At 43.6% G+C, this 24,199-nt stretch overlaps 1 protein-coding gene across 1 annotated transcript; it reads right to left on the reverse strand.

The window, feature by feature from the left end:
• Positions 1 to 2,906: 2,906 nt before the first annotated feature.
• Positions 2,907 to 7,172, reverse strand: LOC138769879 (indolethylamine N-methyltransferase-like). The gene is made up of 3 exons (XM_069948605.1): positions 7,022 to 7,172; positions 4,726 to 4,933; positions 2,907 to 3,330 (listed from the first exon to the last, which is right to left on the reverse strand). Exons 1-3 carry the CDS (start codon positions 7,170 to 7,172, stop codon positions 2,907 to 2,909), a joined length of 783 nt encoding a protein of 260 aa, XP_069804706.1.
• Between the last annotated feature and the right edge of the window lie 17,027 nt (positions 7,173 to 24,199).

A 24,199-nucleotide genomic window follows, 5' to 3' on the forward strand; every position in this document is an offset into this window, starting at 1 on the left:
GCCATTGTGTAATCTTGTATCACAGACAGGGGGACTGTCTCTACACTGGAGCTCAAGGTCTTTTTAAAATTAACCGCAACCAGGAATCAATTTACATGCAAGTAAGAGTTACAGTAGTTATCAGATCTTGTGATACTGACTTAATGCGATAGTCATAGGAAAATGAGTTGAAGTAAACAAATGTTTTTTTTAGTTACAGAGGTATTCTCATCACAAGATGATATTCTTTATCCACAACAACATGATCTGTAGGGATCTGACTGCTGGGGGTCCCATCATGCGGGAGAAAGAGGGGAATGTGCTTCATTCACTATGGGGCTTCTGAGTATTACCACGCTCAGTGTTCTTAGGGTCAGTAATGGTCCCAGCAGTCCTGTAGGTGAAATTAACTTTGTGACATGGAGGAAAAATGGCCCCAGAATCAACCGAGCGCACTGCACACATACATCCACCGCCCCATTCAATCTCTATGGGGCATTCGAACCTAGCTGAGCACTGAGCTTGGGATGTCCGAAGGCCTACTGAGATTGATTGGATTGCCAGCAGTGTTCTCCACTCATTCTTGGGACATTTTTTCAATTTTCAGTATTTTTTCCTCATTCCCAGTGGGTGATCCCTCACTGATCACTTTCTATACCTTGTGATTAGAGGAAAACTTTGTGAAATAGGAATTGGTATTTTAAGGCTGGCGGTCTGCAATGGCTTTTCAAAAGGAGCAAATAATCAACCATAAAGTAGGCGAGTAGGTGATGCAATAAAATATTAAGCATAACAAGTCGGCTCACAGTCAGATGTGTTAAGATACAAGAAAATTCTTATAAATTACTTACCAGATGGTACAGAACACCTTATCTTCTGAAAAAAATGAATATACTAAAAACAGACACCTGCTGGAGATGCAATTCAGGTTCAGGTACGCTTTCTCATATATGGCTTAATTGCCCTAAGCTAACAAATTTTTGGCAAACAATCACCCGACAAATATTGATAATCTGTGGAAGCGATATACCCTTAGACCCATTATTAATACTCCTATGGGTCCCCAATCAGAGGTTTACGCCATCTAAAAACCACCTACCAACTCTATTACTGACAGTTGCAAAACTGCTAATCCCACTACATTGGAGAGAGGATATTTCACCCACCCTAAAAGAGTGGATTGAAAAAGTTCAACTCATAGCAAGATTAGAAGAGCTATGCAGTTGGGAATCTGGCACACATGAGAAATATCTAACTCTATGGGAACCGTGGAACATATACTACAAAAAATATCTACAAACCTCCACCCCTACCTAAACAGTACTTAGTTTTGAGAGCCAACAATTATTCTTTTCTCTTTATTTTATGTCATATGGTCATTCTACTATAGTACAAAACGTAAGACCTTTCGGTACACACTCATTTCATTTCATTTTTACTAAAATACCTTCATATGTTATGTTAATTTGTATTATTACACTTTTCCTGCTTTTTCCCAACCGGTCACTTTTATTTAGATCATCTGGAACGTTGGGAATATATATGATCTCTGTAAATTTTCTTTAAGTACATGTATCATAACTTGTCATAGCAGAAAAATTTCAAAAAACTGAGGTCACTATGCATCAAATTGATTGTATTTCTGAGCAAGGAACTGCGTATTCCCTAATGCTCATTGTATATGCTTAACCGACCTTTTCAATAAAATAAGTTTGGAAAAAAAAAAAAAATTCCTCATAATATGAAGTCATGATAGATAATATTACTATAAAGCACAACAATAACCCCTACAGTTATATAAACAAGACAAAAAAATGACCAATTATCTTTTAATCTCTTAGGCAGGCAGAATTTAATCATTTAACTCTATTCACATGTGGGAGATTTGTAGCTTTATACATTAGAAAATTATTACCCCCAAAATTTGTATGCCTAAAACAAGGTAAATATTCACTTTAACATAGCAACAGAATTTTGAGAATTTTAAGGGTGCAGGACTAATAGAATAAACCATCCTGGATGTATCATTTTAAATGTCATTTATAGTCTATAGACATGAGCGAACTGGCCGAATATTCGGGTTCGGATGGACTCCAGCATGCTCAAGGTTCGCTCATCTCTAGTTGAAAGCAATCCTAGGGCTCCTACTATATTTATAACATACAGCCTAAAGTTTTTATCTTATAAGTATCTGGATCTTTGGAAATATTTTACAAATCTCTCTTAGGATCGAGGATCCATCTTTATACTAAAGACTAAAAATGATATATTCTTGGAAATAAATAAATTTACCAGATTATTTAGAAACTCTCTAGTTATGAGGGCATAATGAAGGAGCCATCATAATTATTATATATAAAAAAAAAAATCTTGACATACAAACTATTTATCATGCAGACTTAAAGTGTCCCTGTCCTAATAACTTCCAAAATCTAAACTACAGATGTGATATTAAGCAAGTTTGCAATATATATGCAATTTTTTTTTTGTTATCATGCTGTAAAACAAAGCTGAACTTAACTGAAATCCAGGTCCAGACTCCTGAAGGCAGCTATATAACAGCTATACTTACTGGATCCAGGTCCAGTCTCCTAAAGGCAGATTTTCTGACTTGTGCTGGTTAAAAACACAGATTAAACACAGAAGTTCCGGCCAGTACAGAGAGTCACTGCTCAGTGTGTCCATCAATCACATGACTGCTTTTCTCTGTGAGCGCTCAGATGGCCGGGGGAGGGGGGCAGGACTTCCTGTTTCCTGTTTTTTGAGGGAAAAAGAAGAGCCAGGAAACAGGAAGTGATGTGTTTTCCATGATAACTAAAAAAATAAAATAATGAATGTAAATTGCAAACTTGCTTTGTATCACACCTACTGCTGATTTAGATTTTTAAATTTATAACCCAGGGACACTTTAAAAATTTTACTCAGATCTACTTCTCCTTGTGAGCTGCAATGAATATGACGGCCTTAAAGTCAGTAAGGTCACTCACAGCCGTTCTCTTCTTAACGTTACAGTCATCAATAACAAATCCTTCTCCAACTAGAGCTTCCCTGACAAATTCCTCATCGTATGTAAAAGCATGGATCCTGTCATTTCCGACTTTGAAATATGTCATATTCATACATCCAAGTAATATGAGGTGTCCTCCAGGTTTCAGCAACCCTGAGAACTTCCTGATGTATCTGACGTAATCATCTTGGTCTTTGCTGATAACTTCTAAAAAACAAACACTGATGATACAGTCGGCTGGTGGTAAGACCACTGGATCCATTATATTTTGTTTATTAAGGTCACACTTTGCAACATGTTGAGCCGCTTCTCTCACTTTTCCTTCTTTGTCCTGTAACTCGGCACTGAAAGAAATGGGAACAAATAAAAGACTGTCCAACAGTGAGTAGAACAGCATGGAAACTCAACTGGTAGAACTGCACTATAGGTTGTCATGATTGAATTTAACTAAATAAAAATAGAAAAGTAGTGTTCAATTGTCATTAGGGAAACAGTGAGCCCTGAACTAAATCCAGCTTACATTCCTGGCCTACTTGGACTATCTGGCCTAAACAGCAGCCCCCAACTTGGTGACATTTCCTCCTTTCACTAGGCGTGGGGCTAATTATGGGAGAACCAAGTTCGCCAACCCATGTCACAAGGCTGTCAGTGATAGATGAGCCAAGAATATACAGGTATAACAAAGAAAGGAAAATACAAGTGCAGGAGGCAGTGGCTTGTTTGATAGAGATATATAGATAGCATAAAAGGAGCAACATTGCACTGAAAAATATGTAGAGTACAATCAAATGCATTTGCATAGAGATTACTGTAAAATAATGGAGCAAAGTCGCTCCTTGTATTCTATTTTGAATGCTCTTAAGTATATTTTTGTTTGTTTCTCCTAATAAAGGGCTGGCATTCTTTTTACCTGCTTTTTACATGTATTCAGCTGTGTACCTTTTACTTGTCACACTTTCCACTGTATCTGAGTAAGGGAGCTAAACTCCCGAAATGTGTCATTATAATGCTTGCAAAATCCCTATATTGTAATAAGTCTTCTTCTTTCTTCTTCTTCTTTCTTCTTCTTCTTTCTTCTTTTTCTTTCTTCTTCTTCTTTCTTCTTCTTCTTTCTTCTTCTTCTTTCTTCTTTCAGCCATTCTTCTGTGATTAATACAGCCCAAACCGATTTTTGAATTGGATTCATATTTTGTACGAACACCCCAAAGAAAGAGTGATTATAAATGGGTCAACCTAAAACACTTTCTTGTTAGGTAGGGTCACTCGGCAGGGAAAGATTGGTAGGGCTGGTAGGGCTGTTCCCTATAATTATTTATTTATTTATTTTTCTTCTCACCATTGTCCACATGGGAGGAAAGTTGACTATGTATAATGGCTGAACCAGGGGCAAATATAGCACTTATGCCTCAGGTCACCCCCAGTCGTAATCTGTAAGCTCCAACAAGCAGGTCTAGTATACACTTTGGGGGAGATTTATCAAACAAGGTGTAAAGTGAAATAAAGATTTACTCAGTGAAGTGTTATTCTGGTTAAGTGCTGGACTCGCTGCTCTTTTCTCTACACTGCACCTACACACACACACACAGACACACACACACAGCATATACACTACACTGTGCACTGGTCCCCATTAACTTGGACTGAGACTAGAATTGTACAAAGAAGGCAGGAAGATGATGCCTAAGCATCATTAGCGACATTGACAAAAAATTCCCCTTCGAATTTGAAAAACATTTTACCTCTTTCCTTCTATGTCTATGTGAATCTTTGTAGCATGTCCCCATTCAAATGCTCCTGTCCGTGTGTTTAGCCAACGTTTAAGTTCCAGGATGCATCTGTCTTTGACTTTGAGGATTATGATGTTTTTAAAAAACTCACTGGGTGCATAGAGATGATGAATCAAGGAACCAATGCTGAGGTCAATCAGGACGTCTCCTTTAATGTGACCTGCAAAAACATTTAAACATCTCATAGGATGAAGGTGTTTAAGAAAAGCAACTTTCGGTATCTATCAACATATAAAATAAGCAGGAGAGCACAAATAATGAAATATGTGTTAGATTTGATGGAATTATTTTTGGTAGACTTTTTAGAACCATACTATAGTGGCGAACAGGCCTTACTTGTTAGAGGCATTGCTACTGTTAATATAAATGTTCCGTCAGGATCCTCAGTGATCATCAATAATTCCAGTAAGATCTCAATTTCCCTAGGGCACCACTACTAGAGACATTTCATAGAAACATAGAAGATTATTGTCAGAAAAAGACCACCAGATTCATCTAGTTCCTTTCTTATTCTCTTGGGATAGAAAGGTCTCCTGCTGATAAGACCCTATTGTGCAGTAGACGAAGAGGATGAAGTTAAAGGGAACCTATCACCTGAGAACAGAGGGAAGAGCCCGACAGACCCCCCCGGTGGAGCCCCGAATACTTACCTTGTCCTGCAAGTCCCGCTACAGAAGCCCGCCCCTCCGGCAATCAGGAGTGTCCAGTCTGGGCAGGAGGTACAGGGTGTCCAGTCTGAGGAGGAGGTACAGGGTGTCCAGTCTGGGCAGGAGGTACAGGGTGTCCAGTCTGGGCAGGAGGTACAGGGTGTCCAGTCTGGGCAGGAGGGCGAAGGGTGCCCAGTCTGGTGTGGAGAGGGGGAAGGGGGTACAGGGTGACCAGTCTGGGATGGGGGAAACACACAAGAGAGTTGGGGTCTAGTGTCTATTTAAACATTTATACAAACCTTACCCAGTGTCTGCAGGGGTAGAGAGCCTTGGCTCTATAGCTGTTGCAAAACTACAACTCCCATCATGTCTGGACAGTGAAAACTTTATGAGGACCAGAAGTTAAAGGGTTACTCCAGAGAAGGCAGGGTTTTTTTTTGGTTCTTCTTGTGAATAGATCGTGTTTATGAAATTACAGTATATTACTATAATATAACTTCATTTAAAAAAAAGTATATATATATATATATATATATATATACCAGCAGTAAGGGGCAATATGGGCCCCCCTGTGCTTAGTGCGCACACGAGAGCAATTGAATCTTTGCCCCAGATGCAGGAGAGCCTAGCTACACTTCTGCTCCTGGGCAATAGGGGCATAACAGCGGGTTAGAGTAATCCAACCAGCTGATAGTACTCCTTTAAATTCTTTAAAAAAAAAAAAGAGATTAAACACGTAAAGTCCTGGAGGGAGGTAAGAGATGTGCATTACCTTCCTCCTTGGTGCCCTGTGTACAATAGGGGGCTATCAGCACGGTAGATTTGTCTAACCTGCTGATAGTCCCCTCTTAAAGGGTTTGTTCTACTCTCCCTAATACAAATGATCACAACAGTGTGTTAGCCCTCAAATCACACACACCCAAACAAATTTTAACAATATGCATTTAAGTATTTCCAATGATGGGTTAAAGAATAGAGATGATCAGGTTCTAATAAATTTATACCAAAGTGTCAAACAGTGCAAACATTGTATAAAGTTGTAATTCCAAGATTGGACTAAGGATATGGGCCCTTAATCTGGCATCAGAATGGATGTTTACACATGGGCCCCACCACTTCATTCTTTTCTAATGGAAGCTGCCCTGGAGGTAACTGAGTACAGCATGTGGCTATTTTCTATAGAAAATGCTGTTATGTATACAAACCACATCTGCATGCTGACCAGAGATATGGGACCCGCTTCTAATTGTATCATAATACCTTTAAATGTACCTGACCCAATTGCCGTGCAATTCATTCTGCCACCAGAAGTTCAGATATCAATGAATACGACCATGAATACATTCCGTGCACAAGCCCTATTGGATCAGAATAGGGGATATACACACAACTGACCTCATGTATCCATGATGGAATCCATAGACATCCAAACTTCCGGAGGCAGAACGCATTGCATGCCGATAAGGTCAACTTACATCTTGACAAGTATGCTTTTAGTGTAGAGAAAAAACAATAAAGTTTTGATAAGTAGATTAATGTAATTTGTATATTCTATAAAACTATGACACAAATAACAATCAAACACACCTAAGCGTACATACCCTCTGAGAAAGTTTTCATAAGATTTTCAATGGGAAATATCAGGAAATCCTCTTGAAAGACCATATCAGGTTTATCTGAAAGGTAATGTTCCAGATGTTGTCTGGAATCCATGCCGTGTACATGATAGATCTTAGGGGTAGTGAAAGCCATTGTAAATCCTATATCACACACAAAGTGACTATCTACACTGATGTTATGGGCCTTTATATAATTGTGAATTTGAGATCACAAGTTATTGTCACAAGTTACTTATGAGGAAGTCATGGGAATACCCACTTGCTATGAATTTACATTGAGCATTACATTACTGATCTTTAGTCAAATTTGTTATACTGTAAAAGGAACAATGGGAGAAAAAAAATCACTTTCTCAGTCTGCTATGGCTGACGTTTTGATCGGTCCTGGTCTGAGCGTTCAAACTTGTACCAATTGGGAGATAGAGCGGGGAGAGGACCGAGCTGCAGGGCGTCCTCTCCCCGCTCTGAGGACGCCCTCTATAAACCTGTTTCATTAATTATCCTGCCCGGTTAACGCCGCAAAGAAAATAAATAAAAAACAAATCAAAATGACAATTTTTTGTTAATCCCACTCCCTATCACCGCTAAAAAATATAGATAAAAGCTACCAAAACGTCACATGTACCCAAAAGGTGTACCACTAAAAGCGTCAGCTTATGCCTCAAAAAAAAAAAAAAAGCCCTCACATAAATCCATTGGCGAAAAAAACTAAAATATTACAACACAACATTTGCTTTTTCTACCTGGAGATGTGCAGGCATTAGGTGACCAAAGCAGAACTGAGACCAGGTGGAGGGCTACAAGGGTGTGGACAGGTGGTGAGCAGGAGCAGGACATGGACATCACCGGTAAGCATCTGTGCTCAGTGGCATTACACCTATGTCTTAGCTCTGGGGCCATAACCTGGCATAATTTTTCATACTGATGCCAGTCATATTTATGGCTATTAAGATGGTCTTTGTACAGTGCTACTAGCATAGCCTGACTGAGTCATCAAACAGTAGTTAAAGTGTCCCTGTCATTATAAATTTCAAACTCTAAATTAACAGTAGATGTGAAATAAATCAAGGTTGCCTTATACATTCATTATTTTTTTTGTTGTTGTTATCTTGCTGTAAAAAAAAAAGCTAAACTTACCAGAAATCCAGGTCCAGTCTCCTTAAGGCAGATTTTCATAGAAACATAGAAGATTGTCAGCAGAAGACGACCACTGGGTCCCTTTTACTATTTCCTTCCTTATTATCTTAGGATAGATGTATGTTTATCCCAGGCAGGTTTAAATTCTGTTATTGTACATTTACCAACTACATCTGATGAAATTTTGTTCCAGGTATCTACTACTCTTTCAGTAAAATAATATTTTCTCACATTGCTTCTGATCTTTCCCCCAGACAACCTCTCACTGTGTCCTCTTGTTCTTGAGTTCAGTTTTTTTTTTTTTACTAAAAACAACTTATTTCGTCCTTTAACATACTGTACTTCAATCATGGTTTCAATCATGTCCCCTCTTTCCCTTCTTTACTCCAGACTATACATATGCAAATCCTTAAGTCTTTTTTTAGACCAATTCTATTTTATCAATGTCCTTTTGTAGATGAGGTCTCCAGAACTGGACACAGTATTCCAGATGTGATGTCACCAGAGCTCTATACAGCGGGATCACAATCTCCCTCTTCCTACTGGTTATACCTCTAGCTATACACCCCAGCATACTATTATATATACACAGCCCAGTATACCATTATATATATATATATATATATATATATATATATATATATATATATATTTTTTTTTTTATTTTTTTTTACAGCCCAGCAAAAGATTTGCTTTCCCCACCGCCTGGTTGCACTGGTGACTCATTTTAAGGCTGTCAGAAATCACTACCCCTAAATCCTTCTCTTCTGAAGTCTTTTCTAACACAGTAATACTGATGTGATACTCTGATAGAGGATTCCTCCTCCCCAAGAGCATTATTTTACATTTGGAAACATTGAACTTCAATTTCCATACTTTGAGCCAATTATCTAGCAAAGCTAAATCATTTTCCATATTACTGACACCTCCAGGAATAGCAATACTATTGTACACTTTTGTGTCGTCAGCAAACAGACAAACTTTACCTACCAAACCTTCTCCTATGTCACATACATACAAACATACAAACTTACAAATATATTAAAAAGAATAGGACCCAGAACAGACCCTTGTGGCCACCACTTGTAACCGGTCTCTGCTCAGAATATACACCATTAACAACAACCCTCTGGTATCTATCCGTCAGCCAACCACAAATCCACTGAACTATGAAATGATTCTGACATAATCGGCCCGCAGTAAAGCCATGCTTGTTTGGATCCATGAAATTTTGGATTCTTAAGCGATCCTGTAGTTACCAGGTTCCTCTCTACTCCCCTTCTTATGGATGGGTATAACATTGGCTGCTTTCCAATCATCAGAAACATCTCCTTTTAGAAGGGATTGGTTATACAGATCAGTCAGGGGGCAGCAATGACAGATCCAAGTTCATTAACCCCTTCTGGACCGGGCTAATTTTCGTTTTTGCATTTTAGTTTTTTCCTCCTTGTGCTTAAAAGGCCATAGCACTTGCATTTTTCACCTACAGACCCACATGAGCCCTTATTTTTTGCGGCACTAATTGTACTTAGCAATGACAGGCTGAATTTTTGCGTTAAATATGCTGCGAAACCAGAAAAAAATTATATGCGCGGTGAAATTGAGAAAAAAAAAAAAACACAATTCTTTTTCTTTAGGGGGCTTCGTTTTTACGCTGTGTGTCCTATGGAAAAACTGACATGTTATATATGTTCCACAAGTTGGTACAATTAAAACAATATGTAACTTCGTTCAGAAAACAGCAAAACCGCACTGTATATATCCAATAGACTCTAACTTTAGGACTTCCACTGCGTCCCACTTAATACAACATATTCGGAATAGTAGTGAGAAAAACTTGGTGTTTGCACACCGGTACCTTAGCACCTCCGGACAACTGTCCTTCATATATCGGGACTCTTTAAAGAAAGGAATCCCCGAACTCTGATCATAGATCCATGTGTAGACGTACTTTTATTCAGGGTGTTGGTACAAAAATTGCTCATAAGTCTGTAACATTCACCCAGCGTCCACCTGTTGTCCTGCGCAGGACAACAGGTGTTTGAGAAAACAAGAGTCAGAAAACTGGAAGTGCCGTGTTTTCCATGATAAGTAAAAAAAATAATAATAATGAATGTAACTTGCAAACTTGCTTTATATCACATCTACTGCTGATTTAGATTTTGAAAGTTATTACGACAGGGATACTTTAAACATAACTGCTACAACCATCATTTTGTTCCAGTTCTATCAGTTGCAGTGATGACTGTAAGAGCACAGTGGGACTGTCAATCACAGGGTCACAAGGGTAACATAACCTAGAGGAGACATTACTCTGATCCCAAGGTTTTATGAGATGGCGAAAGTAAATATTCCTCCAGAAGAATTTGATCATGTAGCATGGCTGCTGTTCCCATGTGATTGCATGCTTGTACTAAGAGCACGCTCCAGGGCTCTATACTGTACTTAAAAGTGGCCATCAATGTTGGTGTTTGTAGTGTTAAAGGGATAAAAGTTGCTGTTCAGTTTTCATGTTAAAGGTATTGTGACAATCGCTACTCTCAGGCCACGTCACTGGGGCGACAGACACTATCGATTCTATCAATCTACCACATAAATTCATATACAATCCCCTCTGGATGACAGAATTATACTAGATGACTTAAGGCCCTATTACACCGAACGATTATCGGCCGATATCAGCCATTACGGCCGATAATTGTGCCATGTTATAGAAAGCAACGATCAGTCGACATGAACGATGTCGACTGATCGCTGCAGTCATTTGTCGTTGCAGTCATTTGTCTTTCAACATGTTGAAAGACAAACGACTAATATAGCAACGATCTGCTGCTGTCGCTCCGTGGAACAGGAGCAGCGACAGCAGACCACTGCTATCTGCTATGGGCTGCCTAGTGATCTAGTGATCCCCTGGGCAGCTCGTTTGCTCCTCAGGTCGCCCCATGTAATAATGGCTATACACCGATTTCCCGCACCCCAATATCTCATACAACTAATATACAAGTGTTAGAGTTTATTCATTGTGTGTGAATTTGGCTGGAAGAACCAGCCGACGCCCCAGTGTCTCTCTGACCTGATTTACACACATCACACTGTACTGCCAGGGAGCCAACACCCAGCTTCATGCTTCTCCTGACTTCTTTTCTCTGGTGCTCGTGGGGTTAAGCCTTCAGGTGTTGCCAGCTGCTCCAGAGGCTTGCTCCATTCTGAGCACAGGAGCTGCTCCCTGGCTGCTATTGGTCTCTATCTCAGCTGTCAGACTCCTTGTTCCAATCAGTGGCTGGGGCGGGAGTTCTGGCAGCATTTAGTCTGGCCCTTACTAGCAGAAGTTGCCAGTGTATGTTTGGTCTCCATCTACATCAGCGTATCCATTACGCTGCTTGTTATTTGACACTTGGACTTGGACTTTGCCTTTTCCCTGATCCTCTGTACTGTGTTACCTCCTGTGCTTGACTGGACTCTGTTTAACCTTTGCTTACTGATTTGAATTTTGACGTTACCTCCTGTTGCCGACTCGGACGGTCTGACCTATTTTTATATACCTGTCTGGGTGTTCTGTCTACCGCTGTATATCCCTAGTAAGGCTAGGGACTGTCGCCCAGTTGGATAAAAGAAACGTATTCCAGCAGTCCAATAAAATCCGGTATTTATTGTATTAATTCCTTAAAATCGTTACATACAAAAAACGTAGAAAAAATGCTAGACGCGTTTCGGCCAACTGTGAACCTTTCGAAGTAGCAGCAGAAAAAACTTTTGCTTTTACTGTCGCCCAGTTGCTGCCCTGGGGTTTAGCCCAGGGGGGCAAGTAGGCAGAGACAGGGGTTGAGGGTCAAGAAAAGGGACTGCCATCTTCCTGGACCCCAGGAATCCCTGACAAAAAGCTTATTATTAGGGATGAGCGAACTTTTGAAAAGTTCGGTTCGGTTCGATCCGGCGAGCTTTTGTGAAGTTTGGATTCGTCCGAACCGAAAACGAACCTTGCTCTAAAATAGTGACAAAAAATATTGAAAAAAAAAGTTTACAAGGAGGATGCGGCAGCACTTGATTGCACCCAGGCCAGTATTGTTGAGAAGAGACAAGTTTAGCAGCAGGAGGAGGCAGCAGTAGATTGCTCGCCTCTCAGGCCGGTATTGTTGAGAAGAGACAAGTCAAGAAACAGGAGGAGGCAGCAGTAGATTGCTCGCCTCTCAGGCCAGTATTGTTGAGAAGAGACAAGTTGAGCAGCAGGAGGAGACAGCAGTTGATTGCTCGCCTCTCAGGCCAGTATTGTTGAGAAGAGACAAGTCGAGAAACAGGAGGAAGCAGCAGTAGATTGTGCGCCTCTCATTACAGTATTGTTGAGAAGAGACAAGTCGAGAAACAGGAGGAGGCAGCAGTAGATTGCTCGCCTCTCAGGCCAGTATTGTTGAGAAGAGACAAGTTGAGCAGAAGGAGGAGGCAGCAGTTGATTGCTCGCCTCTCAGGCCAGTATTGTTGAGAAGATACAAGTTGAGCAGCAGGAGGAGGCAGAAGTTGATTGATTCCAGGCCAGTATAATTTAGGAGAGGCTACTTGAGGAGGAGGAGGAGGAGAAGGCAGCAGTTGATTGATTCCAGGCCAGTATAATTAAAAACAGACTACTTGAGCAGCAGGGGGAGGCAACAGTTGATTGATTCCAGGCCAGTATAATTAAAAAAGGAATACTTGAAGAGCAGGAGGAGGCAGCAGTTGATTGATTCCAGGCCAGTATTATCGATGAGAGGCTACTTGAGGAGGAGGAGGATGCATCAGTTTATCGATTCCAGGCCAGTATTATGGAGGAGAGGCTACTTGAGGAGGAGGAGGCAGCAGTTGATCGATTCCAGGACAGTATAATTAAAAACAGACTACTTGAGGAGCAGGAGGAGGCAGCAGTTGATCGATTCCAGGCCAGTATTATTGAGGAGAGGCTACTTGAGGAGGAGGAGGCAGCAGTTGATCGATTCCAGGCAAGTATTATGGAGGAAAGGCTACTTGAGGAGGAGGAGGCAGCAGTTGATCGATTCCAGGCCAGTATAATTAAAAACAGACTACTTGAGGATCAGGAGGAGGCAGCAGTTGATCGACTCCAGGCCAGTATTATTGAGGAGAGGCTATTTGAGGAGGAGGCAGCAGTTGATTGATTCCAGGCCAGTATTGTTAAAAACAGACTACTTCAGGAGCAGGAGGCAGCAGTTGATCGATTCCAGGCCAGTATTATTGAGGAGAGGCTACTTGAGGAGGAGGAGGCAGCAGTTTATCGATTCCAGGCCAGTATTATTGAGGAGAGGCTACTTGAGGAGGAGGAGGCAGCAGTTGATTGATTCCAGGCCAGTATAATTAAAAACAGACTACTTTAGCAGCAAGAGGAGGCAGCAGTTGATTGATTTCAGGCCAGTATAATTAAAAACAGACTATTTGAAGAGCAGAAGGAGGCAGCAGTTGATCGATTCCAGGCCAGTATTATCGAGGAGAGGCTACCTGAGGAGGAGGAGGCAGCAGTTGATCGATTTCAGGCTAGTATTATCGAGGAGAGGCTACTTGAGGAGGAGGAGGCATTAGTTGATCGATTCAGGGCCAGTATTATAAGGGAGAGGCTACTTGAGGAGGAGGAGGAGGAGGAGGCAGCAGTTGATCGATTCCAGGCCAGTATTATGAAGGAGAGGCTACTTGAGGAGGATGAGGCAGCATTTGATCGATTCCAGGCCAGTATAATTAAAAACAGACTACTTGAGGAGCAGGAGGAGGCAGCAGTTGATTGATTCCAGGCCAGTATTATTGAGGAGAGGCTACTTGATGAGCAGGAGGAGGCAGCAGTTGATCGGTTCCAGGCCAGAATTATCGAGGAGAGGCTACTTGATGAGAAGGAGGAGGCAGCAGTTGATTGATTTCACACCAGTATTATCGAGGAGAGGCTACTTGAGGAGGAGGAGGCGTCAGTTGATCGATTCCAGGCCAGTATTATGGAGGAGAGGCTACTTGAGGAGGATGAGGCAGCAGTTGATCGATTCCAGGCCAGTATAATTAAAAACAGATTACTTGAGGAGCAGAAGGAGGCAGCAGTTGATCGATGCCAGGCCAGTATTATGGAAGAGAGGCTACTTGAGGAGGATGAGGCAGCAGTTGATCGATTCCAGGCCAGTATAATTAAAAACAGACTACTTGAGGAGCAGTAGGAGGCAGCAGTTTATTGATTCCAGGCCAGTATTATTGAGAAGAGGCTACTTGAGGAAGAGGCAGGAGTTGATCGATTCCAGGCCAGTATTATTGAGGAGATTCTACTTGAGGAGGAGGAGGCAGCAGTTGATCGATTCAAGGCCAGTATTATTGAGGAGATTCTACTTGAGGAGGAGGAGGCAGCAATTGATTGATTCCAGGCCAGTATTATTGAGGAGAGGCTACTTGATGAACAGGAGGAGGCAGCAGTTGATCGATTCCAGGCCAGTATTATCGAGGAGAGGCTACTTGAGGAGGAGGAGGCAGCAGTTGATCGATTCCAGGACAGTATTATGGAGGAGAGGCTACTTGAGAAGGAGGAGGCAGCAGTTGATCGATTCCAGGCCAGTATTATCGAGGAGAGGCTACTTGAGGAGGAGGAGGCAGCAGTTGATTGATTCCAGGCCAGTATAATTAAAAACAGACTATTTGAGAAGCAGGAGGAGGCAGCAGTTGATTGATTCCAGGCCAGTATAATTAAAAACAGACTACTTGAGGAGCAGGAGGAGGCAGCAGTTGATCGATTCCAGGCCAGTATTATTGAGTAGAGGCTACTTGAGGAGAGGGAGGAGGCAGCAGTTGATTGATTCCATGTCAGTATTAATAAAAACAGACCAGTTGAGGAGCAGGAGAAGGCAGCAGTTGATGGCTCTCAGGCCAGTATTGTTAAAAACAGACAAGTTGAGAAGGCAGCGTCCGCAGCTCTTGATTCCACCCAGTATGGTTCCAAATAGACAATTGACGGTGGGAGCATTAGTAGTAGTAGTATTATTTTGGACCCAGAAGGACCTAATACAGACAACTGAAGTTTGAAGCTAAGAATATGCACGTTTGTAAAAATCATTATTTAAACATGACAACATGTTGATGTAGAGTTCAGCACAGGACAGTCAACGTTAAAAAAAAAAAAACCTCTAACATTACACCTAGTCTAGCAGGATACGGATACGGTAAAATAGACAGAGAACCTCACCCGCAGAATCCATGAGGTGAAGAAAGGACATTTAAAAAGGCACAGATTCAAGAAGGCTTTACCCCAGTTCCATTATCCAAAAATATGTGTCCAATTTTCATGAAATTGACACCTCACTGGCACTTGCTTTACAAATGGACGCAACTACTCTGGTGTCAAACGAATTTGCAACGAATTTGGGCTGGGTCAGCGGAAACTACACCACTGGATGCACAGTCTTCCCGGGGTACGGCTCTATCCCCCAAAATTTATGCAAAAAAGAAAAAGGTTGAGGACAGCATCATCTTCCAAACGCGTGCTAATTCTTTATTGTGCCAGTTCGCATAATACAGTGCAACGTTTCAGCTCGTTATCTTGAGCCTTTTTCAAGCATCCTTTTCTTTTTTGTATATATATATATATATATATATATATATATATATATATATATATATATATATATAGTGACAATCTGGGGGTTACTCACTCGCTGGGATCGCCATCTCCTGGGCCTGAGACGGTTGGCACATCACAAATTGCAGTCCAGTCAGTGCTGTATGCTTTATACGGACCTCAGTCAGCTTTATTTATCCGTTCAAAAAACACAAGACATAGGCAACACTGCCAATAAAATAAAACCTAGGCCGTCTAGCCACTGACTAACACCACAGCTTCCCTAGCTGTCACTTATGAGCCTAATGCTCAATATCACCAGCTCCACTGGTCTTACCCAGACTTCTTGTCTGCAGCTCCCACGGGCCTAGCGCTGCCTGTTCTCCCACCCTGGGAGTCTTCACCTGGGAGCCATCACCTGGGAAGCTCTGGAGTCTCTAATAGATCCACCAGGTGGTTTCAGAGCCTCATTAGCTCTTGGACTGGAGTGGAGTACCTGGACCAGGAGCTCCACCTGAACTCCAATTCCCACTCCAGAGGCACAGAACTGCCTCTTACAGCCCCACCATGCCACATATCCTCCCCCCCTGACAAAGGCCATGGGACTTGTCACTTTATTAACACCCCCTCCTGGGTCAAAGGTCCTACATTGGGGTAAGATGTGACACCATTCATGCCTCATTTTCTTTTTCTGGGGACACACATCACACTTTTCATGAGGTTTTTGTTTTCCCCGCATTTTCCATAACACAGAACCACCGTACCCCACTTTCTCACTTTGCCGTTCATTTCTTTCATGACCACGTCCATAAGTGGAGACATGCATCGGACGGCTGTACTGAGAACCACTCTCAGCGTGCACACAGTCCTTGTTCTCATATGTAATTTGGGTTCCCTTATTGGTAACATCCAGGCTGTTACCCTCGGCAACAGGAAACCTCTCACTTCCAGCTACATTGGAGGGGACTGTATGAGTGACACTCGGCTCAGACATTGACTGACAGTTCTCACTACCTCTCACTTCAGACAGGGCAACATACAGACTGCATTCACTTTCAGTCTCCAAAGTGAAAGTCTTCATACCAGCTCCTTCATGCACATCTTGGTACTGAGGACATGATTCCTCCAAAGTTACCTCTTCATTATTCACATCAGCCTCAGTAACTTCAAGACTCCCTGTAAGAGTTAATGTGTGAGCCAACACAAGCTCTTCAGCCTGACCTTCTCTGGCCACCATCTCATCACCTGCTACTTGAGGCATGTTCACATTAGTCACAGGAACAGCTTCTGGGACCTGACAAAGAAGAGATTCTATAACAATAAGCGGTGGCTGTTCTACTACTGTGTGACCACCACTAACATCACTGGATGCTGCTACTGTGTGACCCTCACTAACATCACTGGATGCTACTGTGTGACCACCACTAACATCACTGGATGCTGCTACTGTGTGACCCTCACTAACATCACTGGATGCTACTGTGTGACCACCACTAACCTCACTGGATGCTGCTACTGTGTGACCCTCACTAACATCACTGGATGCTGCTACTGTGTGACCCTCACTAACATCACTGGATGCACCACTCAGGTCTATCTGGCTCTGCATTGTAACACGGTCACCCACACCAGACTTACTGTCATAGACACAGGGGGCGCTCTCAGACAAACCACGTGCATACGGCTTCCTACCAGGCCAAGCACATCTGGCTATCTCCATGCAACATTTCAGTCTACAACCATATGCACACTGGTCACTTTTTCCCCTTTTATTTCGGAGATACCTATTGGGCACAGCACAGCTGTTGTAGGAACATAGTTTAGGTGTGAGAATACACAACACATTTTCACTATGTTTCCTCACCACATGCATTCTCACTGCATCACTTTGGGAAAAACGCGCCCCACAAACCCAGCATACATACCGCTTACTGCCACAGTCACTTCTCACATGCTGCTTGACTTTGTAGGTCACTCTCTTGGCATAATATGAACCCATGGGCTTGTGAGTCTGCTTACCCTCCTTGTTATCTTCAGCAGATATTTGGTTGCCACTAGCAACCACATTGGCCTCACTTGACTCAGTAAAGGCCACCAAACTCTCTGTATTGCTTTCAACCACAGCACATGCATCCCATGCAATACTCTGGTCCTTACACACCATGACCTCTAGGGGCAGCACTGCACCTTCATCACATGCAATCTTCTCGTCATTACACATCATGACCTTTAGGGGCACACTAAAGCGAATCCCCTCTGCTGCTTTTTCTGCTTTAGAGGTTAGTTCACACTCTGCATTCATTGGAACTAACGCTGTAGTACACCCATCATTTACCTGCTTAGGTTGTGGGACATAGTTATGGGTTAAATGCATGTTAGGCAGCAAATCTGACATTACTTTACTACTATCACATAACTGCGGGGTGACCTTACTGCTGTCACATAACTGCTGGGTGACATTTTCAATAAACATTGCATGCAATACATTATCATTAAGTTCATCTGACTTTTCAAGTCCATGTTCAGACTGTGCAATAATCTCATCAGACATCAGGATGGTCTTGTCAGCCACAGGATTCTTCTCCTCACTTGGTAGCATTGCTGAACATTTGGACTTATTTTGGTCACAGTTCACACAGTAAGACAGTGAGGCTCCACCCACTGGTAACTCTGGGACTTTTGTATATGGTTCTCCTGGCTCCTCCCCCTTAGGCAGTGGTACAGTACACTTTACTGGGGACTCTCCCTCCCACAACTGCCAGAAATAAGGAAAGTCTCTGCCAAGTATGAACTCCACCTGAAGCTCCGCACAGACCTCCAGCACATGATTTACTGTCCCATAACAGGTTTTAAAGTCAATTAGAATAGTCTTACCATACGCCTCTGGTCGACTCTTCACAAACAGTATAATATCGGGGTGGACCCTGGACACCTCCTGGCGACAGTCCAGGTCAACCAGCAGTGGGATGCCACCCACCAGCAATTCACAGGTTTTTGGTTTAAATTTCTCTGATCCCCTGACCAGAGGACAATAAGATGCACAGACACCCACTCCCATGCACCTCCAACATGGCTCCCTCTGCTCAGTGACGACCACTTGCTGGTGTGGTTGGTTGCTCCTAGCAACAACATCATGGCGCCTCTGCAAAAGTGACTTTTTAACACTTGGGCACTGGGCAAAAGCACATCCAACTATACAACAGTCCATTCTCATACATCTCAAGCCTGGCTCTGGCTGGTTGGCTTTAGGGACGGCACCCTCACGCTTTTTATCTGGGGAATCAGACCAGGATGCACCTGGGACCTTGGTACAGCAACCACTGGGCTTGGACCCCTGTGCTTTCTGGTTAGCAGCCCCCTGCAGTGCAGTGCGGGGTGTAGCAGTACATGCACTTTGTACAGGAGCTTGCTTATCCAATGTCCTTTGCAGTTGGGCCTCAACAGCCTCCCGCTCTGCTTCAAACTGCGCAAGGTTATAACCCATTTGTTTGGCCATGTCTTCACGGCGCTGTATGTCCCATATGCGTCTGACATAGTCCTCTGCTAGACCCATGGCAATTATATTCTTTATGCAGCAGAAACACCAGCTTCAAACATAAGCAATACTGGCCTTATCCAGACAAGACAGTCTCTGTAGGTCTCTCTCCACAGCAACACAGTCTCTGTATGTCTCTCTCCACAGAGACTCAATCTCTCATAAGGCTTCAGGCTCTTTAAATTCAGCCACAAACTTCATGTGCCATTTTTCTGCCCACAGCAATCCTCCACCATATGTGACAATCTGGGGGTTACTCACTCGCTGGGATCGCCATCTCCTGGGCCTGAGACGGTTGGCACATCACAAATTGCAGTCCAGTCAGTGCTGTATGCTTTATACGGACCTCAGTCAGCTTTATTTATCCGTTCAAAAAACACAAGACATAGGCAACACTGCCAATAAAATAAAACCTAGGCCGTCTAGCCACTGACTAACACCACAGCTTCCCTAGCTGTCACTTATGAGCCTAATGCTCAATATCACCAGCTCCACTGGTCTTACCCAGACTTCTTGTCTGCAGCTCCCACGGGCCTAGCGCTGCCTGTTCTCCCACCCTGGGAGTCTTCACCTGGGAGCCATCACCTGGGAAGCTCTGGAGTCTCTAATAGATCCACCAGGTGGTTTCAGAGCCTCATTAGCTCTTGGACTGGAGTGGAGTACCTGGACCAGGAGCTCCACCTGAACTCCAATTCCCACTCCAGAGGCACAGAACTGCCTCTTACAGCCCCACCATGCCACAATATATATATATTTATTTCTTAACACCAGTTTGATGTCCTAACCAAGTGTAGCATCCAATCCAATGGATGTATGCTTTAGTTTTTTTTAAGTGCTGTCTCCAGCTTGCTTAAAGCATAAGTCCGGTCAAGTTATAAGTTTCTGGGTCAAGTAAGGGTACAAAAAGTTATTGATTGCATGGACTTATCTTTTAAAGTGGGTAGGGGAAAAACCCCTGATGGGGTATGGGAGTGACCTCCCACCCTCGCTTTTGTCACTCCCAAAAAACCTCACCCTATGGGTACCTTCACATGTGGCTGCGGGTCTGCTGAGTAAAATCCACAGGGCATTTTTATACCGTTCACCAAATGGCATTCAGTACTAAGGTGCTGGCCGGACATACGCAGTTCTGCGCTGAACTGGGTATTTGCGCCCAGCCCCATAGTACTGAAGGTGGCATAAAATCAGCCAACGATGCGCTGTGGATTTTAGCCAGCAGGGAACCACAAAAAAGCCTCCCATTGTAAAGTCACCCGTAAATAAGGCAAGTTAACCTGCCTTTCAGCAACTGTTTGTTGCTGTAACTAACTGTGGTGGTTTTTTTTATATCATAGTTGAAGGACAGCAGCCTCTGTGATATATACCCCATAGACAGCCTTATTCCACGCGTGACTGCATGAGGGGCGTGAAATAATTTGCACACAGAAGAACCCCATCGGGATTTGCGGTGCAAGATTTCACTACTCTCATGATATCCACAAAATACCTCAAGAACAGTTAGTACCCGCTCACAAAACGGTGAGTAGTGTTCCTTGGCACGGGTGCCAGGGATAGAACCCCACGGCTATAGTTCACAAAAGGTGAAATCTACACTTTTTGAAGCAATTTTTTTTTTTTTTAATTTGGGGTCTAAGTGGGGATTATTACTTAATAAGTTAAATTACGGATTTTTACGTTGGGCACATATTTAGGATATTAAGGTCAATTTCTTGGACACACGGATTGCCATGCAAGACGCAGATTAGCCGATGTTGGGGCATACGTCGCTGTCTCTGGATTCGGAGCAGGGTGTTCCTTGCAGTGTAGTGGCTGAAATGTTTGCACACTGACATCCTCAGAAGGTCATGTAGTGCATGAAATGATCGGAGAAACCTGTGCACTATGAGGTTGATCACATGTGCCATACAAGGTGTATGAGTCAGCCCTCCCCGCTGAACTGTAGAGACAATGTTCCTCCCATTGTCCGCTACGACACTTCCCACCGTTAGTCGACGTGGGGTCAGCCATTCAGCTATCTCCTCACTGATGGTCCGGAGGAGCTCCTGCCCACTTCTGGCTTCGTTCACCCAGGATAACCAAATGGAGGACAGCCTGAGAGCGGCCGGCCTGACATCGGTGGTAAGACACCGGGGCGGGTTGGACTGCAGCGGTGGCGGAGGCAGCACTTGTGCTACCCGCTGCTGGCCCCCTAAAGCACAGTGCAGGTGACAGTGGCAAGAATGGGCCGACTTCCTGATGGCTCCTGGGAGGATGTTGACCCAATGGGCAGTAACGGACATGTAGTGCCCTTGCCCATAATTAGAGTACCAGACATCAGCACTCAGGTGCACTGTCTTGGACACCGAGAGTCCCAATGAGTCGCCAACCTTTCTCTTCACATAACTGTGCAGTGATGGGACAGCTTTGCCCGAGAAGTAGTGGCGGCTGGGGACTCGCCATCTGGGGTGCGCACACACCACAAAATCCCTGAAAGGCTGGGAGTCCACAACATTAAATGGCAGGGACTGAAGCACCAGCAGCTTAACCAGGTGTCCGGTCAGTTTCTGTGCCATGGGATGGCTACTGGAGTACACCTGACGTTTGGCCATGGACTCAGTCAGGGATTTTTGCCTCATTAGGGGTGTACATGGCAGTGATACTGTGCTGCTGCTGGCAACTGAGGCTGACGAGCCCTGAGTTCCAGTGAGAGGATGCTGCATGATGGGATCTGCAGTGTATGGTGCATCCTGGCAGGAGGTGGTATTGGGGTCACGGTTTTTCCAGGCCTGTTGGTGTTGCCTTTCCATGTGCTTTCTCATGGATGTTGTCCCAAGATTATCACCCCTGCCAAGACTGACCCTCTTATTGCACAGCAGGCACAGAGCGATGTGCTTACCTGTCCCCAGGCGAAAGAACTGCCAGACGACAGAGGACCAGGGTTTGCTGCCAGCCACGGGGGGTCTTGCTGGTTGTTCACTGCCACCGCTGCCTGAGGGTCCCCTCTCAGGACCAAGGCTTGGAGGTAATGGACTGGTAGGTTGTCTTCTACCCCTCCCTCTTGTGCGTCACTTCCTTGCACCAGTGGGATGTTGCTGTCTTGGTAGCACCTCAATTTCCTCCCCTGATGACGCTGAGGATAAGGGTGCTTGGGGGCACCACGTCCGATCAGCGACATCATCATCACCACCACTGCTACTGTCCTCCAGTGGCTGGGACAGGATCTCAGGATGCCCCTCCCTGCACTTACAGCCAACACCTCCTCTACAGTCTCAGCACATTTCACCTGCTGACTTTGGGGGACTACTACTACCTCCTCCTCCTCATCAGTAAAAAGTGGTAGAGAATCCAATGGCAGATCAAGATTTGCCAAGAGTTCCCTGGCAGAAGGTGCCCCAAAGGTGAGTGGCATAGTAATAACAGGGGACGGGGCAGAGGACTGTCGCTGACCCTCCCATGTAAGGGTGGTGTCGGATGATCCAGACAACCTCGTTTGGGAGCTTTGGGCGGTGGAAGTGGAGGATTGGGTAAGCCAATCTAGAACCGCTGGCTGTGTGGTTCTTACAGAACCACTGGGTGTCTGGGGTAGCTGCACCCTGCTGCCATGCCTGTTGCCCCGGCTGCCACCGGGCCTGGTGCTGCCACTTCTCCTAGCCTCCCCGCCTGTTGCAGTCCTTGCCTGTGAAGTGCTGGATGTAGGACGCTTGGACATGGTTCTTTTGTTGGGGGAAAATTGAAGAAGCTACTGGCCGCAAGGCACAAACTTTCAGTGACAATCTTGTGGGTTGGCGGCACCCAGCAAAGTAGCAATGTACAGGTAATCACAAAAAAACTTTTATTTTTTATTTTTACTTTTTTTGTGTTTTTTTGTACTTTTTTTAAACTACTTTTATGAACTTTTTAAAGAACTTTTGTGGTTGCAGGCAGCAATACGGGGTTGACAGCACCCAGAAAAGCAGCAATGTACAGGTTTACTTATAGTAAGATGTGTCTAATGTGCGAGAAATACCTTAAAGTTGCAGCTTTTCAGTGTTCACTCCACGAGATCAAGGAGAATACTCACACAGATGCGAACTTTTGCGTAAATTTATTTTTCATTACACCGGTATCTCGTACAGGACTAAATCCAATGCTCACAGGCTGGCGTGTTCCACTCTCAGTCCAAACCATCCAACCTCGCGGCGGACGTTTCGGAGGACAGCCTGTCCTCCGAAACGTCCACAGCGAGGTTGGATGGTTTGGACTGAGAGTGGAACACGCCAGCCTGTGAGCATTGGATTTAGTCCTGTACGAGATACCGGTGTAATGAAAAATAAATTTACGCAAAAGTTCGCATCTGTGTGAGTATTCTCCTTGATCTCGTGGAGTGAACACTGAAAAGCTGCAACTTTAAGGTATTTCTCGCACATTAGACACATCTTACTATAAGTATTGCTGTTGTATATCGGATTTGGTGGAATCCGCTGGATGTGCATGGACTGATATACTACTCTAGTAGTGCGGTGTTGGTTATTTATTGTCAGCAATGTACAGGTTATCACAAACGAACAAACAAACAACCTTTTTTTTTTTTACTTTTTTAGGGGGGGTTTTAACAACTTTTTGGGTTGCAGCTATATGGGTTGACAGCACTCAGCAAAGCAGCAATGTACAGGTTATCACAAACGAACAAACAAACCACCTTTTTTTTTTTTTTTACTTTTTTAGGTGTTTTTTTTTAACAACTTTTTGGGTTGCAGCTATACGGGGTTGAAAGCACCCAGCAAAGCAGCAATGTATAGGTTATCACAAACGAACAAACAAACGAACGGTAGCTGGTTCTGACTCTTCTAACTTTTCTCTGTCTTTTTTTTATCTCCTTATCTCTCCCTAGATATCACAAGTTTTTTATCTACTATCTCTGCCTATCTCTCCCTCTCTCTACCTTCCTGTAGCTATCTACTTGTTTGCCTAT

The sequence above is a fragment of the Dendropsophus ebraccatus genome, chromosome 12 (assembly GCF_027789765.1).
Source record: "Dendropsophus ebraccatus isolate aDenEbr1 chromosome 12, aDenEbr1.pat, whole genome shotgun sequence".
Lineage (NCBI taxonomy): Eukaryota > Metazoa > Chordata > Amphibia > Anura > Hylidae > Dendropsophus > Dendropsophus ebraccatus.